The 21643-nt window shown below is 41.6% G+C and overlaps 1 protein-coding gene across 3 annotated transcripts in view; it reads left to right on the plus strand.

Moving 5' to 3' along the window:
* Positions 1 to 877: 877 nt before the first annotated feature.
* Positions 878 to 21643, plus strand: part of nedd4a (NEDD4 E3 ubiquitin protein ligase a) — a gene marked incomplete at its 5' end in the record, with an annotated part of 31001 nt that continues 10235 nt past the window's right edge. Inside the window, 10 exons of one of the 3 annotated variants that reach the window (XM_080497836.1) lie at positions 878 to 1113; positions 3443 to 3573; positions 4180 to 4258; positions 4372 to 4410; positions 4604 to 4657; positions 17577 to 17627; positions 18092 to 18153; positions 18283 to 18385; positions 19767 to 19930; positions 20049 to 20166. In XM_080497836.1, coding sequence (XP_080353962.1) covers positions 1069 to 1113; positions 3443 to 3573; positions 4180 to 4258; positions 4372 to 4410; positions 4604 to 4657; positions 17577 to 17627; positions 18092 to 18153; positions 18283 to 18385; positions 19767 to 19930; positions 20049 to 20166 — 846 coding nt within the window. Of the gene's footprint in view, positions 1114 to 3442; positions 3574 to 4179; positions 4259 to 4371; positions 4411 to 4603; positions 4658 to 9970; positions 11258 to 17576; positions 17628 to 18091; positions 18154 to 18282; positions 18386 to 19766; positions 19931 to 20048; positions 20167 to 21643 lie in introns of those variants that run through there. The other 2 variants (XM_080497837.1, XM_080497835.1) reach the window with 2 other exon arrangements.

The raw sequence follows: 21643 nt of genomic DNA on the forward strand, positions 1-21643 counted from the left end.
AAATGAATACATTTGATTTACAAGTCAAATCTTATATAGCATTATTAATATCTTATATAGCTTTGCGATAAAACAGTGCTATGTGAATCTCGATATAGTTATCTTATCATTACTAAATGATCAGATAATTTGTCATCATTTAGGCCCATGTGTAATAACTTCTCTTTGAGCTCAGAAGAAGAAAATTAGAGCGCATACATGTCTTTTGAGACAAGGTTGGCAAAGCGAAAACCAGAGAAGTACTGGCTCAGAAATCAGTGTTTATAATTTACTGTTCACCTGTTTTGCCATATGTAATATGTAATATGAATGAAAGCAATCTGCAACCACTATTCATATTGCCAATAAAGACAATAAGGATTGTGCATAATGTTGGGTTTATACAGACCAGGACGGGTTAAGTCAAGAGGTTGTATTTACACATTTATTTTTGGTTAACTCATAATTATTATTTGCATTTTCTGGCGATTCGGTGCCCATATATGCATAAGAACGAGGTAGGAAGTGCTCAGTATATACTGTACTTTTTCAAATTCCTTTTTTTTTAGCATTGTTTTTAGTTGTGTTTAACATATTTTGTTTAGTTTTACTGGTATCATCTGGTCCAAGACTACAAAGGACGTTGGTGGTCATTTAAAGGGTAGGGGCAGTTTTTTTGGAGTTGGAGTATGAGTGTTGTTGTTGACAGCTGCTTCGTCGACTATGCAGGGGAATGCAGAAGTCGTCTTTAGTGGCTTCCTTCTGGGTTTTCCTCCGGCTACAAGAGAAGGGGAGGAACAGGAGGAGGAAGCAGGAGGAGGAGGAGGAGGAGGAGGAGGATGGATACAACTGGGAGGGACGACGGTGTCACAGGCAGGCAGCCACTCGGTCAGGTTCACGGTACCAGGCAGGGTAAACACACGGAAGGGATCGAAGAGGAGTAAAAAAAAAACAACCAGCTGCGCCTCGTGTGGGCGGACGACTGTCTTCTTTTTTCTTCTTCATCACCATCCGCGCCTTCTGGCCGTTTGTTCGTTGTCGCTCTCTGGGAGGACGAAGTGGAAGAAGAAGAAGAAGGGCGAGGATAGTATGGCTGCACTTTCCCCGCAGATCCGCGGACTTCAAACAGACGAGGTAAAACTTGGGACGTTTGTCAACCAGCTGCTCGCGCGGCGCTCGCGTCGTTAGCCAGCTGAAGCTAACGAGTTCAACCAGAAGTTAAACAGGGGGGGGAGTCGAGTAGTTTTGCCGCCCAGCTGGAGTTCAGTTCCCCCTGAGCCAGACAAACATGTTACTCAACATATAAACCAAACGGTGGGGAAAAAAACACACCCTCATTGGCGGTACTTTTTATTTATTTATTTTCTTAGCAGGAAATCAGCAGGAGGCTCGTTACTGCCTCTCTGCTCTTCCCCACTGATATCTATCAAACTCTTCCCCTAATAAACAGTTAAAAAAAAAAACCTCCGGGATGTAGGAGGCCTGGCGGCCGCCTCAACGGCCTTCCCCGACACGGCGTGACTGATTGCGACATTTCCAGCAGATGGACAGTAAAATGCGGGGCTGTGATGGGAAACGGCGCTCGGAGTCGAGGGGTGTTACGTCACCCGCGCACTGATTGCACCGCGACGTGCGCGCGCGAAAGGGCAATCATAATAAAAAAATAAAAATAAAAACAAAACGCGCGTGAACAGCCTGCGGCTCGGTTCTGCTCTGCGAATATTTTCCTCCCCATTTAGTAACCCTGAATGACAACTAATTATGAAATAAACAAATAAATCAAGACTTTATTAAAAAAAATTTTTTTTGCGCAAGTACACGTTTTATTGTTGACAAATGTTGATGCCAAATCTTTGGGAATGTAACAGGTTTTATTCAAGTGATACCGCCGTCAGGTGTGTAAGCAAAAGGGTCATTATTTTTCTGACTGAAGCCAGAAAAGCATTTCTTATTTGTTCACTTTTTTTGTGTGTGTGGATAATGAAAACTGATTAATAGAAAGTAATAAATCAGTGTAACAGTTGGAGCAGTTTCGGGCTTTTAAAACACTGTGCCAATACTGTTTTATTTGTTACTAATGGATCTAAACACCTGATAACAATGGCTTATCTTATCTTACAATGTGGAAAAGCATCAGGATGTGTGGGAAGGAAATATCACCATCTGGTGTGAGTCAAGACTTGACCTTACAATGGGAGGTGAACACTCCAGCCATGCATTTTGTCACATATTAACCAGATACTTGATATTTTATGGCTTGAATAATGTTTTTTTTATTATTATTAAAATTATTATTTTTATTTTTATTTTTATCGTATCACTATGAGGTTTATGAGCTTAAATAAGTGTTCTAACATCTTGTTGGTATTTTGTTGTTCTGTTTGAACAAACAAACAAATGAAATCCTTTAATGATTGCATGATGAATTATAAGTTGAATGAATTTTGTTACGTCTGTTACAGTATGTTGTCCTGTGTGTAACATAACAGACTCCTACAATGTAAAAAAAACACAAGATCTATTTATTCATTGATATTTGTGATAAAGACAATGACTCAGTCTTTGTTCACATGTACTCACAAGATTAAAAAAAAGAAAATGTTAATCCATCATGCTCTGATTCTAATGTATTGATGGATGATTTGATACTTGGCTGATCAGACGACAATGGCGTTTCTTTGGCATCAATATCTATTAATGCACAAACCCACAGCACATTTTTTTGTAAGAGAAGTCCAACCATCATGACAGCAGATTCATTCTTGGCCTATTTGTTTTGTATAAACGTGGGCTTAATATGTTACCCATTTGTGTGCGTGTGTGTGTGTGTGTGTCTTTTTTGTTTTATTTTTCCAGCTGTCATTAGTATTGTTTCATATTAAGTTCAACATTCTGGCATTCATCATCCTTATGTATTACATAGCTGTGTAATATATATATTTTCAGTATAGTTCAAATGAGTGTCATATTTTCTTATAAAATACATGTATCTTGCGGTCACTCTCTTGCATCAGTGCAGTTTGTCAGAATGTCACTAATCTCAAACAGTTGATTTTATTCAATCTGGTGCTGGGTTACCACATTATTATTACTCTTTAATTGTGTCAGCCGCTTCAGTTTTCAGTGTAATATTACAATATTGTGTGAAAACCCTAGATTGCTAGATAACACTGCTGATTTCCTGGATTTCTTGGTGCATTACGATGAAGTGACATAATTTTCTGTACTTGGCAGTCTTTTGTTGGCTGATATTCATCCTCTTAAGCATTGCTTCACATGGTCTAAACTATTCATGTCATTAATCTCGTTGTGTTAATGTTCAGTAAAAGCAGCAATAGTCCTCTCTTTATTGTCATCACAACACCAAGATCCTATTCTGACCTTTCTCCTAATTTTCCTTTTTTTTCCCTCTCTCTCTATCTGTCACGAGTTTATTTTTAAGATTGGTCTTTCGTTGTTTCAGGATGACTCCAGGATTCTAAAGGTGAAAGTCATCGGTGGAATTGGGCTGGCAAAAAAAGATATTCTCGGGGCGAGGTATGGCGGACAAACTCCAGGTTCACTCAAATCACATGACGCATTAATAACACACTAGTAAGTTACTCAATTGCATCACTCTCACGCGATCAAATGTTTCTCTAATCAATAGTCTGACAAAACCTTTTACTAAAACTGACCCCTCAAAAAAAATTCTACTAATACAACTTTATTAACATCCTTTTTAAAACAATTTCTTAAAAAAAAAATTATTTTTTCTAAAGTTCAATATTAAAACTCCACTTTAATCTGTCAAATGTAATAAACTGTTTATGGAGGGTTATCTGTGATATTTCATTTCATTATGTCAACCTTAGCAGTAATTGTTGCTAAATAACAGAATTATTGCCTCTCTAATGCAGCACCTTTTTGCTATATACACCTCTCAACAAAAAGCGCCTCTCTGGTTTGACTGGACAATAAAATGTGAATATGACAATGTTGCGCCTGCAAATGTGTTTTCAAACTGCCGTTACAGCCAGTTGTAGATTGTCGGCCGGTCAAACATTGACTGAAATGGGCTAGAAGTGAAGGCGAGACGGCGACAAACCCGACATAAAAGTGTTTAAACATAGTGTTCACAGAGTATTTACTGAATTCTGAAACTTTGCGGGTGGGTGTCTGTAAACCCGGATCTCAGAGCGAAACTGCTTTTCCCTGCAGTGACCCATACACCAGACTGTCGCTCTACGACCCCATCAATGGAGAGCTCACAAGTCTTCAGACCAAAACAAAGAAAAAGGTGAATAACTGGAAAAGATGGATTTGCTTTGTTTGTGGACCTGGTCTGTGTGGGGGTTTTTTTGTTGTTATTTTTTTCAAACATTTCTTTTTTCCGTCTTGTTGTTTCTGCAGACTCTGGATCCAAAATGGAACGAAGAATTCTTTTTCAGGGTAGGTGGAACGTCAATTGAATTCACAGAACCTCGTTGTGCTCGCGACATTTAGCTTGAGGAAACTAGGTTCTTCTAAAAGCAATAAACTGTCGTCAGGACAAGCTAAAATCAATCACGCCGGCTTCGTTGACCTTTGGTCGTCTTAGCTGTGCTTTCACCAGCTTTTAAAGCAGCTCTGCATCATGTTCCAGGTTGACCCGCAGAAGCACCGACTGCTGTTTGAGGTGTTTGATGAGAACCGGCTGGTAAGTCACTGAGTTCAGTTTTTAAAATGATTTCTTAATCGGGTTGGCTTTTAATGTTTGTGCTGGGCACTTTGACTGCAAATTGCCTTTATTCCGTTTTTTTGTTTTTCCTATTATAGTATCTCTTCAGTTTATATGGACTTGTTATTAAAGCAGTAGTGGAGAAATATACAGGTGCATTGTAACGATTTACATAAAAATATGGGAAAAGCAGTTTTTGATCTATAGATTTGTTACACAAACTAAAATATTTCACACAGTTTATATTGTGTTCTTTATCATTTTAGATCCTAAGCATTTAAAAAAAAAAAAAAAAAAGTGCCACCTTCTAGATTAGAACCATCACCAGTCTTTGCTCAAGTGCAATTTTAGCTGTTGACTTTTGTTCCTCACCTCCGCGTTCTCGCAATAATTCAGACACACACAGAATATTTGAAAATTGTTTTGCAAAATTGTAGCAGTTGTCGTGCATTGAATATAAATCCTAACTTAAAAAAAAAAAAGTATGTTTTCAATATCTGTGTTTTCGCACAGAGGTTCACACAAGTGTTCTCTGAAAGTGAGCAGCTGACTGCTGGTGAAGCAGGTGGTGGTTTTGTTATGTGAACTGTGATCATGAGCTCCAGATATAACGATGTGATGTGGCGACTGGTTAGAAACATATTTGATAATGACTCGCGTATTGGAAATCGATCTTAAAAGCTTCCTTGTTGCAATGGGACAATGCTTAATTGATGGTTGTAACAGATCTTATGCCTCGAGTTTGACATCTGTAGTATTCCCTGAAGACTCGCCTCAATAAAATGAGCTGCGCACAAATATTATACGTGGAAACGTTGCTCATCTCGAGCCGTGAACGCCAAATGTGTACTGTAAATGTATCTTTTCTGTCGATGAGGGTCTCGTCCAGCCTCGAGGCAGTCAACTTTGGTTTGTCAGATACAGTGGCCCTTATTTTGCCACGACATGTGAGATATTGTTGGAAAACTCGACTACCTTATTACACCGGGCAGTAAATATGGGGCAAATCTGGCGTTGTTAAGGGCAACATGTCACTTGCATGTGCAGGAGGTCAAAACAAGTCATATCATTTCTTGCAGCAGGATACATCTGGAGGTGGATGAGGAGGGGGGGGTTAGGAAAACAAATCTCTTGAACTGAATGATTAATTTAGTGAAAATCACAACAATGCAGCAGTTTTGACAGTTTCCAGACTGGGGGTCCTGAGACTGAGATTTATTAATTGACTAATGTAATATAAACACGGTGGAATCAATTAGCTTAAAACCTGTGAAATTGACCAGGTGCAGCCACATCAGAGCATGAAGTTGGGCAAATATATCAATTAATGGGAAAAACATATGAATATAATTTATTATTTGAAGGTAGCTTTTGAGTTTACTTTAATTGTAATTATGGTGGTTGTATAGCAAAAAAGAATATATATATATATATCTTTTTTTATTTCAGCTTTTTCCTCCCCACCCTGTTGTGTTTTCAGCATTTAAATGTTAGTTGTCTTCAGGGGGAATATCTCACTGCTCCATTAACCTGTCCTACAGGTCACTTCTGCTTAGTTATAACACAAATCAACAAAACGACAAGTCAGAGCACAACCACGTGTCTTATAGTGGATAGAGTTACCCTCAGTTGTTCACAAATATTGTAGTTTACCACAGAACTACGTGCAACTGTTTTTGCTCCTGCCTCCTTGCTGTTGTGTTTGTAATCCCGTTGTCGGTCACGTTTAAATCGTTTGGGGGAGTTTCTACATGAAACTGTTGTTGCCGTTCGACTTGTTGCGCAACATCTGACTCGGAGTCATTAAAAACACTTCGTTGTTTCACCATGAATCCAAAAAAAGAAACAAAGCCACAATGACACATGAATCACGGTGAGATAAACTGTTCATTTTAGTAGTGCAGTTGATTGTTTCTGGAATGAATTTCTACGTCACTCTTCAGTCACATGAGGAAAAAAAAAAAAAATAGCTGGGTGTGACCAACTCAAGTCTGCCTTGGCAAGTTTCAGGTAGAATTTTGGTGTGTGTGTGTGTGTGTGTGTCTTGACACACTGGGTGCTGGGGAGGAGAAAACAAGGAAACTTGTTTCTTTTCGTTCTGCTGCCAGCCGAGTCTCCGAACGAAGCCGAGCCCGACTGTTGCTCCCTACCAAGATACGCTCAGTGGATAACTGTTGCTCCCCAGAGGAAGACCGTGGAAGACTATTTACTCTTACTATTATTAGTCGTGCAGTGCAGAGTTTGACCTCTCACACAGTGACATAATGAGAGGAATCATCCCGTCGCATGTTGTCGTACATGAAACGTCTCTTCAGTATTTAGTACCTTCACAACATGAATCGTTTTTTTTCCATGAAGAAAATACAGAAAATCTAGATCAACGCTGAGTGCATTGAACTGAATTTTATTTTCCTCCAAAAAATCTCCGACATCAGTGCAAAAAAAAAAAAAAAGTTAAATCAGCAATTAGAAACACAAATATCTAAATGAGAAAACTGTTTCCTGAAGAAAAAAAATAATCCCATACTAGACCCAGTCCGTTTTTGTGTGTCGTCAGGCCCCCTTGAGCTCCCAAAGACGGCATGAATAGGGGGCATGCACATGACATCCACAGCATGCACATGTTGCTATGGTTACCCCCCCCCACCACCACCCCCCTCGAATTAATTGCCACAATGAATTCATGTGGGAAAAAAACAGAGAAACCACAGATAAAAGCTGTTCAGCAACAACCTGCACGGATTCTTAAGGAAGCTAATGCCTGAAGGAAGCTCAACACAAACACAGGAATGTGGGGGGGGGGAAATGCACATTTGCGGGTTTTTTTTTTTAAGACTTTAACAATGAGCTTCTGTTGCGACTTCTTAATTTGCAGTGAGCGAAACGGCAGAAACTACTTAGAAACAACCAGCTAGTGAACGAGCAAACAATAGTGTTTAGTGCATTTCGAGAGACGGATATTGGTGTTTTCTTGGACTAAATCTAATCAAATGACAAAGAATTTAGTGTTCTGTTTTGTGAATTTATGCTTTTACCAGGCGGCATGTATGTGTACGAGAACGGGCAACGCTTTTTGGATCTATTCTGCTCTTGTATCATGGAATCATTTAGATATACACATTGAGTTTCATGTTAAGTTTATTATTATTATACTTTTCTACTAGCTGTTTCTGACAACTTGCAACATTCCTCATTTACCAGGCAACACATAAGATGAACATGTTGCTATGAATTTGCTTCACCCTTTTTATTTTACCTTGTTGATTCAAATAAAAATTTCTTTAGTCTGCCATGGGAAAAATATACAGATGAACAAAACGAACCTAATAGTCAACAGAGTTTGTCATCGCTCATCCATTAAAATCAGTAATCATGTTTGGAAGTAGTGCGATTGTACACAGAAAATTCTAATCAATCAATATATAATTGAATTAGTTTTTTAAGGTGGAATAAGTGGCACAAAGTGCAAATATTTGTGTTAACGAGGGAGAAGTACAATATTGATACGTTAAAGACGAGAACACTTACCATGGTACATTTTCCTTAACTTGTAAGAAGTGTTTAAAAGAAAAAAGAATAACAAATTATTACGTTATACTGATTAAATATACTCAATTGTACCATTTCAGAGGTTCTTCCCCCCCCCCAGTGGGATCAGCACAGCTCAGTTGTTTCGCCTCTACGGTTTGTGAACTCATCACCAAAAGAGGAACAAAATCCGCTTTCGCGACTCGTTAGCTGAGCTCACCGCAGGCGTTGATTGACGGAGCCACCTCGTCTTACCACGAGTCCGACCACGACCGCATCCCACTGACCCAGTTTGTATTGACAACACCTGCGGTGATGTGTTGTCTGAAGAGTTTATTAAATATAGACTGCCCTTCAGTGTTTCCCCTGACCGTGACGCTCCAATACGTTATAACAGGCGGGCTCGGCTTTTATTTTTGGCATATTACATCTCGCTGCCTGACTTGGCAATATACGTGCCGCGCGTGCGTCACCGGTCTGATCTAATGGCTTATGCAGCGCTAGCCCGCATCAATTGAACCCGCTTTTGGCTCGGAAGGCGCGATTAATAGCCAATCATGGGGTTTCCTGGCAATTTACCACGTCGGTTTGAAAAAAACAAACAAATAGGGCGATGAGTTGCTCTGTCTCCTCTGGTGAATCATGACTTTAATCCTGGCGGTGCCACTTTTAAGTAATCTACAAAAAAAAAAACTGACTGACCAAGTAATTCCCTGAAATAGGCCAGTAGGGCTCACAATAGGCCGCCATTAATAAACAGGACCGTCAGCGGGCATGTAGAGGAAATCGGAGGCGAAGCGATGGTTACAAGAGGTGTCGAATAACTGGTGTCATGTCACTGCAGCTACCGCACTTCTTCTATTGCTTATCGCCCTGACTTTTCTGTCAGTCGAGCGGATAATGTGTCACAAATCGCTCTGCGGAATATGCCTTGTATGACTGATTTTTACAGCTTTATTTTGTCTTTTGCATGAAAAATTTCGCAATTTTTGCAGTTTAAATTCACTTCTGGTTCATGGCAGAGTATTTTTTTTTTTTTTTTTTTTTAATGTGCTTAGGGATTTTGATCTCGGTCTGACAGATTTATGTTGAAAGTCATTTTAGTGTTTTCCTGTAATTCAATAGCAGTGGGTAAAGATATTTGTGGGAGAACCGAGCAGCAGAAACATTAGAAGCGAGGCTGCAGCAGGAAGTAGAGTCTTGAGTGAGAGGCCCCAAGCAGATGTAACGGTTTACCCGAGCTTCACTCTGCGATGCAGCCTGGATGACTGCTGTGGCGTTTTTTGTTGTTGTTGTTGTTGTTGTTGTTGTTTTCCTGAAAGGTGAAACGGGAGTGTCGTGGCTCAAGAAGATGGGATTTGTTCAATACCAATCCATCTGAATCTTGGTCAACTTGCACAAAGCTAAATTGAAAATCAGATTGGCAGTGGATCTCTCATGTGAAGTTATTATTATTATTATTATTATTTTTGTATGAGGATATCCTTGAAGGAACTAAGAAAAGGCTTTCCTCTTGTTTCAAAAGGTCGTGTGTTTGGGTCATGTCTCCAAACGGAACCACTGACCTCCTCCTGACTAAAAGCTGAGATCAGCCTGGGGAGGAATGTAGCTTGTCACCAGAGCTATTTTGGCGATGTACAGCCACTAATGATTGTGATCACAGAGGGTGCTTCGGAGCAGTTGCTTTGCTCGCCTTTTTTTCCTTGCCAGCAAGTTTGATCATGCAGCTCTCCGCGGCGCTGCAGGGATTAGAGAGTTAAACGAATGGCACGGCGGCTCCGCTTGCACTTTGCGTCAAGGAGAAGCCACACGGACCCCCTGTCAGAAAGCCTCGGCAGCCATGGTGAGGAGAGTGGAGTCGGAGTGTCAGCTCGCAGCCCCGCCGAGAGCCTGGCGCACAGTTCTTTCCACTTGAAGGTGACTCCTCTGTCACCGGACTATGGTAACAGTCGCTACTCGTCAGTATTCATACCACGGGTTCGCGCCGGCGGATGTAACAGGAAGAGCGTTGTGCAGATCTCACTGCAACCCTGCGGAAAGCCCGGCGGAGACGTGGATGGCAGCGTAGAGGATGGAGACTCGGGGGCGAGCGAAGGAGGAGCAGGTACGGGCTCCGACGGCGGCTTGTGCAGCAGCAGCATGGCCAGCGACGCTGGATACTGTAGCAGCAGCAGCATCTTTGAGCCAGAAGCCCCAGAAAAGCACAGGACCACCCAGGAGAGAGGTCAGTTCAGCGCCAAGTCCAAGTTGCCACTGAGGAGGTGCTCCTCCTTGGTTATATTTCCAAAGAGCCCCTGCAGCACCCCACCCGCTTCCCCAGTCAGTCCAGTGGCTCTGCCTGCCCTCCCACCAGAAAAGGGGTCAAATCAGTCGCCTCTTCAGACACCTGCCAGTGAGTACTCGCAAGACGACGAGGAGGCGGCGTGCAAAGGGTCCACCGCCGCGGCAGCGAGTGGCCACCGTCCTCCGAAGGGGAGCTGCTCAGCCGAGTTCAGGGACATGAAACACATGGTGCAATTTAATATTCCTTTACAGGACGAACCAAAATGCCAAATGGAGGAGAGGAGTAAAGCAACGGAACTGTCGTCCACTCTGGACAGATCAAGTCGTCACTCTAGCCAAGTGCTACTGCACTTTGCCCACCAGAGACCAATCCCATCGGGGAAAGGGTCTACGACCGATGCCCAGCAGCCGGCCACGCACCCCAAGGGTGAACATGACCCTCACAAAAAACTGTACCGCAGTACCTCGGCTTGTTTGTTTTCGTCGGAGACGAACCACAAGGTGTGCTCGCCCGGAAAGGGCCAAGAGAGGCCCGAGGAAAACAATTGTCACCGGGCAATCCAGAGGAGCTTTTCGCTTGAGGTGCCCTATGCCAACACTGGAATTTCATGTCACGTTTCAAACCCGAAACTCGGCAGCCCTTTGTCCCCACATGTCCACATCCATCTGTCACCTCGTTGCCCAGCTAAACCGTCAAGCTCCGCCGCTGACGTTAACTCGAGTCACAAAGGGAATAATTCACCAAGGACCCCTTTTAAAAACACTAAGGTGAGTGCGAAAGTTGCTTAGCTCTGCGCTAACCTCGCCTGTTGTCAGTGATCGACGGGAACCAAATGACAAGTGTGGAACTTCACATTGTGCTTTAAAGACGAGTGATCTAAAATGCTTCAAATGACATATTTTTCCACCCCACGCAACCTGACTTATGAGGGCCCTTTGAACACAGTGGACTTGCCTTGTAATGTTGTCGAACTGGTTCAAGTACATTCCACTTTGCGTTTCCCCAACTGAACCACCGACACCGGCTTTGCTACACAATTAAATCAAATTTAGCTTTTGAAACTTTCACAGATAATGCTACAAACGACTCGAAACTTACTCTTATTGTAAAATTGAACCGTCTATGCTGTGCTCACGCCGTGAAAAGTCTCCTGTCCTCCTGTGCTGCTACAAATCAAATCCTTAAAACTCTGTGTACTCGGAGTCGGCCATTAGACTCCCCGCAGCACGGAGTCACATTCGGTAACTGAGAAGATCGCTGCAGCTAAGTCTTGGAATTAACAGGCCCAATGTGGACAAACTTTCAGAGGTTACATTACAATAAATTCACTTCAATATTATTTTGTAAAAAAAATTAAAAAAATTTAAATGCCCGAATAGGACGAAAAAGCCGCCTTTCAGTGTGTGTATCTGTTTGTTGGTACATGAACTTGACTTTAAAACAGTTCCCCATTTTTATTATTCTGTTAGCGCTATGAGTAATCGACTTAAGTATTTACCCAGGCTAATTTTAGTGGTGGGAAAAGCGGTGCCCCTTGCTGATATAAATAAAGTGCCTCTGAAATATTTCCCCCTGACTCCAGATAGTCTGGTGGACTGTAGCACTGCTCAGTCCCGTGGATTCAAATTTAACAGTGTGATACGAGAGCAGCGCTGTCATGCCAGCCGTTTGTGTGTGTGTGTGTGTGTGTGTGTGTGTGTGTGTGTGTGTGTGTGTGTGTGTGTGTGTGTGTGTGTGTGTGTGTGTGTGTGTGTGTGTGTGTGTGTGTGTGTGTGCGTGTGCGTGTGCGTGTGTCAGAAGCAGTGTGCCTTTCCCAGTAAACGGGTCGTGTGTTACCTTCCCTGTGGTTCCCCCTGCCAGGCAGTGTTTGTGAAGTATCAAGTGTCAGTCGTCCCCTTTGCATTTAGCAGGTTGTCAAGTAAGACACTCTCTTCAAGTAATTAGCCTGTCTCTTACTTGGGGGGGGGGGGGGGGGGGGGAATAATAATAATAATTTGCTCCTTGCAAGTCTGAATTTAAAAAAATATTTTTTTTTTTCACTTTTCCTCTGACAACCAGTGAAAGAATCTCTTGAATAGGTCTGTTGTTATTTTGCACTTGGGTGTCATATTCACATCAAACATCTTCATAGAGATAAGCAACTGCACACCTTTGCTTTGGCGGAGTGACTCACACTCATGTGACACCAATTCAGAACTCGGGTCTTATCTGAAGTGATGAGGAAACGCAAGAGATAGTAATGAAAAACAAGTGTCCTAATTGTTCAACGACGGAAATGGAAATTTTTCAAAGCTATTTGTGGCTGAAAGATCTTTGTACTTGACACATTTTCTTCCTTTTACAGCAGCATTACACAGAATCATGTGATGTGTACAAACAGTCCAACAGGCGTAATTAATATACTGACACATAATGCTTTAAAAAAAAAAAACATTTCCACTCTTTTATTTTCATGGTGCAGATTTTTTATATTGGTATTTTCCCAGTCTTGACAGAAGCTTGGGGCTGAGTGGTCGATACAGATTCGCACCAACAACCCCAGGTGGACATGAATAATGCAAATTACAAGGAAATATATGTAAGGAATGAGTAGGAACAATTCCAAAGCGCCAAATAATCACTGTTAAAGTCAGTGTATGAGCTTACTGCTTGTTTGGAATAAGAAAAAAAAATGTACAGCATATGTATGCTGTACATTTATGTGGTTGGGTCACACAACTGTAGTAATATTAATCTTAACAAGGCCTCCAGGGGTACAGTATGCAGTATTTAAAATGTTTCAAAACAAGCTGATAAGAAAAAAAAACAACGACCCCAAAACAGCCATGATGTTGATTGATTGATTAAAAAAATGTCAGATTGAATATAGAACACAAGAAGCTGGTGCATTTGGTGTCCTGATATTTGCTTTGAATTTAAATTTCTTCAGCCACAATTTGACCTTTTGTCCTTATAACACAGCAGCAGATGGAAAAAAAAAAGCTTCTGGACGAGTGAGGTGAAGGTGTCGGTCATGTTGCTTCTTATCCGCGGTGCAGTCAGAGTCCCACGTGTGTCATCCCTCCAGTTAATGAACAGCCAGGTTTGACCATATTACACAAGCGAGGTGAAGAAGGTTAAAAGAGGAAGCATCATTTTGAGCGGTCATGGGTACATGAGTGACTCGACCAAACATTCATTAATAGGAGCAGAAATTTGAAAAACTAACTCTTCGTATTTCCAATTACCTTCAAGGAATCTGAGTTCTGTGCGTTTTTTTAATGCGTGGGCGTATCGCAGCATTCCTTTATTCAAGTTCAAAGTCCTTCCGATTCTTCCAGACATTGGTAACACGCTCTTTCCTCCCAGCCCAGTGTCCCTCCTCCACACAGGCTCAACATCTCACTGAATTCACAGACAGTCCGAAAGGTTTAAAGACTGGATGACGGCAAGCAAGAGCCCTTTTTTTACCCCTCTTCTCTGAGATAAAAACACACGTCATACGTGTATCTATTCTCCATGAGCACAGTCCATTCACCGTGATGCGGCTGGCAAAAGCAGCTCCCCTGCAATAAAACACAAGACTTTTTCTTTTTTGTTCAGGAAGGGGCCATCGCCACACGGCGCGTTCGCCCGCTCCGACAACATTAGCCCAGGATCTCCTCAGAAGTTTATTTTTCACAGGCTGCGGTCCACCTGTCAAAAGTAGTTTGTCGTTGCAGACCGAAGATGGATTTCACGCCGCGCTCTCGCTCTGCGGATGCCCAAACATGTGTCTGTAGCCGTACAGTATGCGGTCAGCACCGCTTAATGCCACACACTAAACCGAGGTGCATTTAGTGTCACATGAACCTCCGGGAAGGATCTGAATGCACATTTGTCCGTCGTTATCTTTTCTTGGGACGGCCCCGGTCACATGTTCACTTACGTGTATTGCTTTTGTCAAAGATCACGCTGGCGGCTTTCTTGGAAAAAACTGTTCGCTTCACTTCCTTGTCTGTCTGTCTGCGCATGTAGACTATGTAAGTCGCAAAAGGAGATAATATTAGTTAATGTTTAATTTGTGTTTGCAGCTGTGACAGCCGAGTCATTGTTTGGCCAATGGATCAATTTGTGGACCGTCATATAATCCAGCTGAAAAGTTCTGTATGAAATGTCACAAAGGGAAGCACAGCCTCCATTAAAGACCCCGCGGTATGATGACTGCTGATAATGTTATTTACGAGGACTAATGTATAACATCAAGTCATCAACACTTCATAGAAAAAAGAGAAGTAGCAGTTTCATGTAAAGATATTAAAATAAAAAATTTTTTGACAACAGTTTGACACAAATCTATAGATAACTGAACGACAAGTCAATAAAAGATAAAGACAAATAGATCAAAACGATGATAATCTGGAATTAGTTCCTCACCTGTAACATGTGAAGTGTAAATACAAATATATTGGAGCTGTAGCTGATGTGGGTCTGTCAGTAGATATGTTCACAAGCTGTGAGATGATGAGAATTTGACGAGAAAATCTGGAGCTCTGAGATTGGGAGTTTCTGAATAAACGTCGCCTGCGCCAGTTTCAAAATGCGCAGCATGGTCGCCACATTCACTGCGAAAAACAAATGTGTAAAATGTGTTCCACACTGTGTGACGGTGAGAATGTAGATGTAATTTGAGGACAATGAAGTTGGAAGAATCAAGTTTCGTCAAAAATCCAACTCCTCTGGGAGATTTTACATACATTATAAAAAGTTTTCGTTTGCCTTATTTTTCACCATAACTCACGTCTACTATCCAGTTGGTCTCCAGCCAGTGGCTTTTTAATGGGGTCATATGTAAACAACAGGTAACGATTTACAAACTGAGTTCATCAATATCCTGTGAGCTGTGAATTTTAAACATGGTTTTTGACACCTAATGATGCATATCTAGTATTTTTCATAAAAAAATATTCACCATGGAACAGTAACTCTGTACCGTCATATGTTTTAGGGTTAATAAACGGAATGCGTAAATAAATACGTCTATTTGGTTTATTCCTGTCGAAGCTGAAAAAAAAGGATCTGTTCAGTGTAAAGAAACACTGCCGACGTACACAAAGACATTCAACTTGCCTGATGTTCCCCGGCTGCTCTATTACAAGTGCAAGGGGCAGGACGCGGGCGGCCTCTGTCTATATTTGTTCACGTAAACACTCTGTACCGCCGACATACAGTTTGACCTGCTGCGGGTGTTAATTTGGTCCCAAAGCCGACTCCCCGCTGCGCGACGTTGTTCGTCCCTCAAGCCCGCTGCTTCCCCCGACTAAACCACCGGAACAAAAGGCAGGCGAGCGAATCTGCCGAGTGTTGAGATGCTTCATCTGGCAAATGGTTTCAATAGTCCTAAACCGCTGTCCAGGAGGAGGCTGAGAAACACGCTCCTCTCTGCTTTCTACACCAAACGGTGCAGATGGAGTCGACTGGCTCTCAAAAGAGGGTGACGGTGCAGTTTTTTTCTGTTCAGACAAAGAGGTATTATCATCTGCTTTATCTCCATTAAAGAAAGGAACCAGGAAAAAAGAAAGTCTTAAAGCGTAATCTCATTCAATTATTAACTGTTGGTGCTTCTTTTATGGGATACAGTGTGTATGCTTTGAGTTTTCAATACCAGATATAAGATGGGGTTATGCAGCCTGAACGTGAAATTTAGTTTTCTTTTTAATTTCAGTTTATGTCATGGAAATTAAAAAAAAAAAAAAAAAAGATAAGTCATAAAATCTTATATTTAGTAAGATCAGATTGATCAGATTTATTGTAGTATTTTGAGAGGATGGGACCTCATGAGTGACGTCATACTACAGGAGCACTGGAGCTCCGGATGGAGCTGCATAACGTATTCGCACATAACATGAAGAGGTGATTAATATGTGAATCATTCTGACAGTCAATCCTTTCTTAGTAAACTCTTTCTATACTCTAATCTCGTCCTTATATATTTCTTGACCCGTGAGCTGCTACAGCAAGTGAATCCCCCCCGAGTGAGATGAATAACTGACAAAACAATGAACTCAACAATTCTCTGATTAGACGCACCGGTAGATTGGAGACACTCACATTTTAGAAAAGGCGACGACGCAAGTCCTTTTTATATTCAGAAAAATGATGGGAAATGTTGTCATAATCAATAATAAGTCAAGGCTGTAGATGCTGGCTATTTCTACACATTTTGAATGACAGTTGTTTTAAATGCTGGTAAACTATGAAGGCGAGGTTTAATATGATCTGGGTTAGTTTCACTTCAAAGATCTTTATGTTGGATATAGTGGATAACTCTTCATCTATCTCATGCTCTGTGCCAGTTATTGTCGTTAAAGTATAGTCACATTCATGTATCATGTCAAATGTCTTGTCTTGTAATTGTGGGAGTTCTCTTCATCTGCAACCCATAGAAATATTTCTGAGTTTCCTCTGCAACAGCGTCGATTAAACCTTTGAAAATCTCATTACATTTTCTGTTTAGAAGGCCTAAAGTTGATTTTGCTGCATGAAATACTTGTGGAGAGATAAAATTGGCAGACAAAGATTTGAGAGGTTCTCCACCTTCACAGAATGGGTGGTGGTTCTTCATACTGCATGGCAGAGGATTTCAAATATTAAAAGAAGAAGGCGGTGAAATAAAATGTCTCTTTTAAAAGAGATAAGTAGAATAACCCCAACGTCTGGGATTTGGTTAAAAAGGAATATTGTGGAAACGTTCTGAGTCAGTTCTATTATTTTTCCACTGAAAAATGACCAAACAGCCCTAAATTGATTTTTATTAATGGGTTTCACCAAGTCGGACATTTATAAACAGCTAGTTTATGTTAATTTGGATCCATTTAAGCATGTATATAGGATTACATGTTTTAATAAAAAAAGACTGGAGAGATTCTTATTTAAACTTTGTTTAAGGGCTCACGGTTTCTGAAGTTTAATTGTGGGCTCTAAAGGCCAAACATGCCTGAGCCAACCCTGTATTATTATTATTATTGTTATTATTCATAATTTATATGTTACTGTTTTGAGGAGGCGATCATAATCTCATGATGCTGATTTCTGTGTGACTCTTTCTCTTTCTCGCTCTTTCATCAGACGCGTGATGACTTCCTCGGACAGGTGGACGTCCCCTTGAATCAGATACCAGTGAGTTCCCCGTCGCTGCACAACGCGTACGACCGTGTGCCGGCGCCTTTACGACCGGCTCGGCTTCACGTGGCCCGATTCGTTTTTTTTTTTTTGCCGAGCATTTTTACCGTCCCAGCTCTCGACCTCAATCTCACCCATGTCACCGTGTAAACATAAACACGCTCGCCCTCATTCTACCGTCTGTTCCACATCGCTGTGATTAGTTTTGGAAACACAGTCGGTCGTGTTTATGTTACAATCCCGCTTTTGTTTTATCGTAAATACAACACCCACAAATTATCCCCCCCCCCCATTGTGCGGGGGTCACCGGCCGCCACATGCAAAGGTATTTTAAATGATTCACTGTGTTTACGATGCCAGCGACAGGCAGCGCATGTATTCATTCAGCTGTCAAAGTGTGAAGAATTAAACATTTTCACTGTGGGGTTTTTTATTCTTTGTTGTCGTTGTTGTTTTCTCAGACAGAAAATCCTAACACAGAAAGGCCATATACATTCAAGGATTTTCTGCTTCACCCACGAAGGTTGGCATGGTTTTATGTAATCTGTTTTGCATTTCATCTTTTTTTGTTTCGTTTGGTCATATTCCTTTTTTTTCCCCCCTTCCCTCCGCATCCTCCATTCATTTACACGGTTTATTGATTGTCACGCAGCCACAAGTCCAGAGTCAAAGGTCATCTCCGTCTCAAGATGACCTACCTGCCAAAGAACTCTGGTTCGGAGGAGGAGATGGCCGATCAGCCCGAGGACATGGACGTAAGTCAGCACCGAGCCAGATCCTCCATCACCTTGTTTTAATCACTGAACCTCTGTGTGAAAGCTGACATAAAGACATCAAAATAACCTTTTACTGCATCAGTCAACAGAGTTTATTTGGATCTTCTATTGACCTTAAAACCACAGTTGCCGATTGACATTTTTTGTTTTATTAATTTATTCTACAACTTTGAAGGCCGTTTCATATTTAAGCACCAGAAAAGAAACAAAATACTTTTTTTTTTAATTAATGTGTTTATGTAAACAGTCTCTGACAGAGTTAGACTATTTAACACACATTGTCTTTTCCCCCCCCACCTGTTCAGTTTTGGTGTCTGTACACGGGAGGTGTTATTCATCCGCCATCAGCACGGCCTCTTTCAAATAGTGTCAGACAGCTGCTGAGCTCCCGGCTCACACAGCCGCACGAATGGATCGGCAATCGCTGCTTGTTGGGTTTAGGATCGCGAGGTAGTAAACATATCATCCAACACTCGTAAACACCGGCAGGGAGAAAAAAAACAAAAAACTAAAGCTATCGGCAAAGACGGCCTGCAAACTAATCAGACAATTTTCAGTGTCCTTGATCCGCGGTGTATGAGATAACCCACAAATGATTAGCTTAAAAAAAAAAAGAGAGACATTGGTTTAATCATTCGTTTAATCAAGATGAGTAGAAAATCCCTCCCGTGAATACACATCGCCGGCAGAGGTTAAGAAGTTTGTTACAGAACAAATCGATGTCCGTGGAAAAACATGCTTCAGAGAGGTTTTCTCATACTTCAATTCAATAGTAATAGTTGTAAGTTGTTAGTGAGAAATCTTTCGCTCTCCTGATTAGCTGAAGAACTGAATGCATTTCATGGTGCAGTCATGCACAGTTTTATTGTTTTCTTTCTCGCCGCGGGTCACAGACAGTACTGTGATGATCGTGTGTAATCTGTCTGAGGACAGAGATCATTGTAACTACGGTCAGTGTATTTAAATATATATTTTTTTTAAATTTAAATGCAATGAACAATTACGGTAAGTAGATCGTTTGTTGAATAGAGTTGGTTATTTATTAAAAACCAAAGTAAACACATTCATTCACGCTCATTAATGTGAGGCTTTATTCTGTCATGATGACAATAATCACATTGAAGATCCAGGTATGAACTTCAGTGCGTCATTTGACGTCTTAATTCCAGGTCCAAACGCAAAGCTCGGGGGCCGGGAGTCTTTCACTTCGACCGTCATTCTTATGATACTTTGTGAATTCTTTGCTCATCGTCTCGTCCGTTCTCAGATGTTTGCTGTTATATGTCTTCTGTTAAGATATGTTCTCCCCTCCAAAGGGCCTCCCTGGGGTGTCAGCCTCTCTGTGTTTTATGTTTTGCAGCCTGGGTGGGAGCTCCTGGAGTCTCAGGACATGTCGGGTCCCAGACAAAGCCAGCTGCTGCCTCCTCTGCCCCCTGGCTGGGAGGAGCGGCAGGACAACCTGGGGAGGATCTACTTCGTCAACCACGAACACCGAACCACGCAGTGGCAGCGTCCCACCGCAGAGTAAGACACATCCAGTCCCTCCAGCAAAACTCGCGTTTCTTCTTTGTTGGTGTATTTCAAATAGGTGAGAGCTTGTGTGTGTTTCTGTGTCCCCCCCCCCAAAAAAAAAAATAAACAGGAATGGTAATTTGGAGGTTCAGCAAAGCCAAAACAACAATCGGGATGTGGAGCAGGCTTTCATTACACGCAGGCAGATCTCAGACCACGACGAAAACGCCACACAGGAGTCTCCCGAGGTATTCCTTCACGGTTTGTCCATATTGTGCGTGTGAAAGTTTTGCAGAATAGTCACGGTGAGCCTTTTGAATATTAGAAGTTGTGTAATTAACTACACGTCGCCCTCGTTCGGCTTATTTTGCTTCGTTCCTTTCTTGCACTAATGGCAACAAAGTTGAGATCAAAAGAGTAAATAAAAAGGTATTTTATCGAAATGCAAATATTGCAAACTAAATACCTTTGTAAAAATAAACGCATAGCAGACACATTGAAAGTTATTATGCAAGTTTACAGCTATGATAGGAGTGAGCTGTATGTAAAGAAAATGTAAATTATGCCTGGATCATGTATTGCCTCTATCACAAATCACCAAAACAGGACAAAAGGTTTTTCAATGTGAATATACAAAAAAGTCCAGCATTGAATTTTGAGTTCGTTTCAAAGTTTCACTCTCGACGTGCGATTGTGCGAGAGTCGTGCTCGTTCCAGTCTGAGAATCTCGACGGACTGATCAACCTTCTGTCTTCTGGTGAAAACTACACACAAACAAGAGCAGCGTTGTTTTCCCCCCACATTCCACAGTTTGACGTGGCTCATGTATGGGCTGTGATGCTCACCCACACAGAGGAATTGTAGATTCTTACCAAGTAACGTTGTACAGCAGGGAACTTGCACAATATTATAGAACTTCACAATAAGACAACATTTTGAACGTCTCGAGAAACCAACAGCAAAACTGATCTGCACAAAACACTTCATCCCGGTTTCTTGTTTACTCGAAACTCACACTGGTTCCCAGCTGCAGCAGACAGCTGTTTTCAGTAAAAGAAAGCTACAAAAAAAATAAAAAACAACCACACAGTACCTGCGAAGCTTCAAGCAGCAGTCAAACATAAGCTGGTGAGAAATTGGCGTCAATAGATAGTTAAATAGTAAAACCAAAATGAGGGGGTAGGTGAATGCTGAGCTTCATCCTGCGGCCTGAAACGTGACTCCAGATAAAAATGAATGTGTTTACTGGGTGTGTGTGTGTGTGTGTGTGTCACTTCATCTTTTTCATATCAGCTTGACAGCCGATATCCTGACGGTTTTGTCTTTACTGCACCAAAATAGAAGGGAAAGCTGTTGTCGCGATTAACCAATGTAAAACCGGCTGCCCGCCCAAGACTGAATCTAAAACTGGAGCCGAAAAAAAAAAATGTGCACAGATGTGTCAGCAGATGTCGGAGCCAGGTGTTGCTGTGGCGTTTGTAGCAGGGGCACTTCTGGCTGGTGTTTTGGCATAAACGCTTGAGAAAATCAATTTTTGAGTTTAAACAAACTGGCTCAAAGTTCTGTTATAACAGATAACTCAATGGCTTCAATTGAAAGATCTCTATAGATAGATAGATAGATGGATAGATAGCACTATTGGAATTTGACTTTTTATTCACTTACCAAATGAGAGACGAGGAAGCTCGTTGGAAACCATTCGCAACGCTCATGGTGTTCTGATGC

The sequence above is a fragment of the Blennius ocellaris genome, assembly GCF_963422515.1.
Source record: "Blennius ocellaris genome assembly, chromosome: 1".
In the NCBI taxonomy this organism is placed as follows: domain Eukaryota; kingdom Metazoa; phylum Chordata; class Actinopteri; order Blenniiformes; family Blenniidae; genus Blennius; species Blennius ocellaris.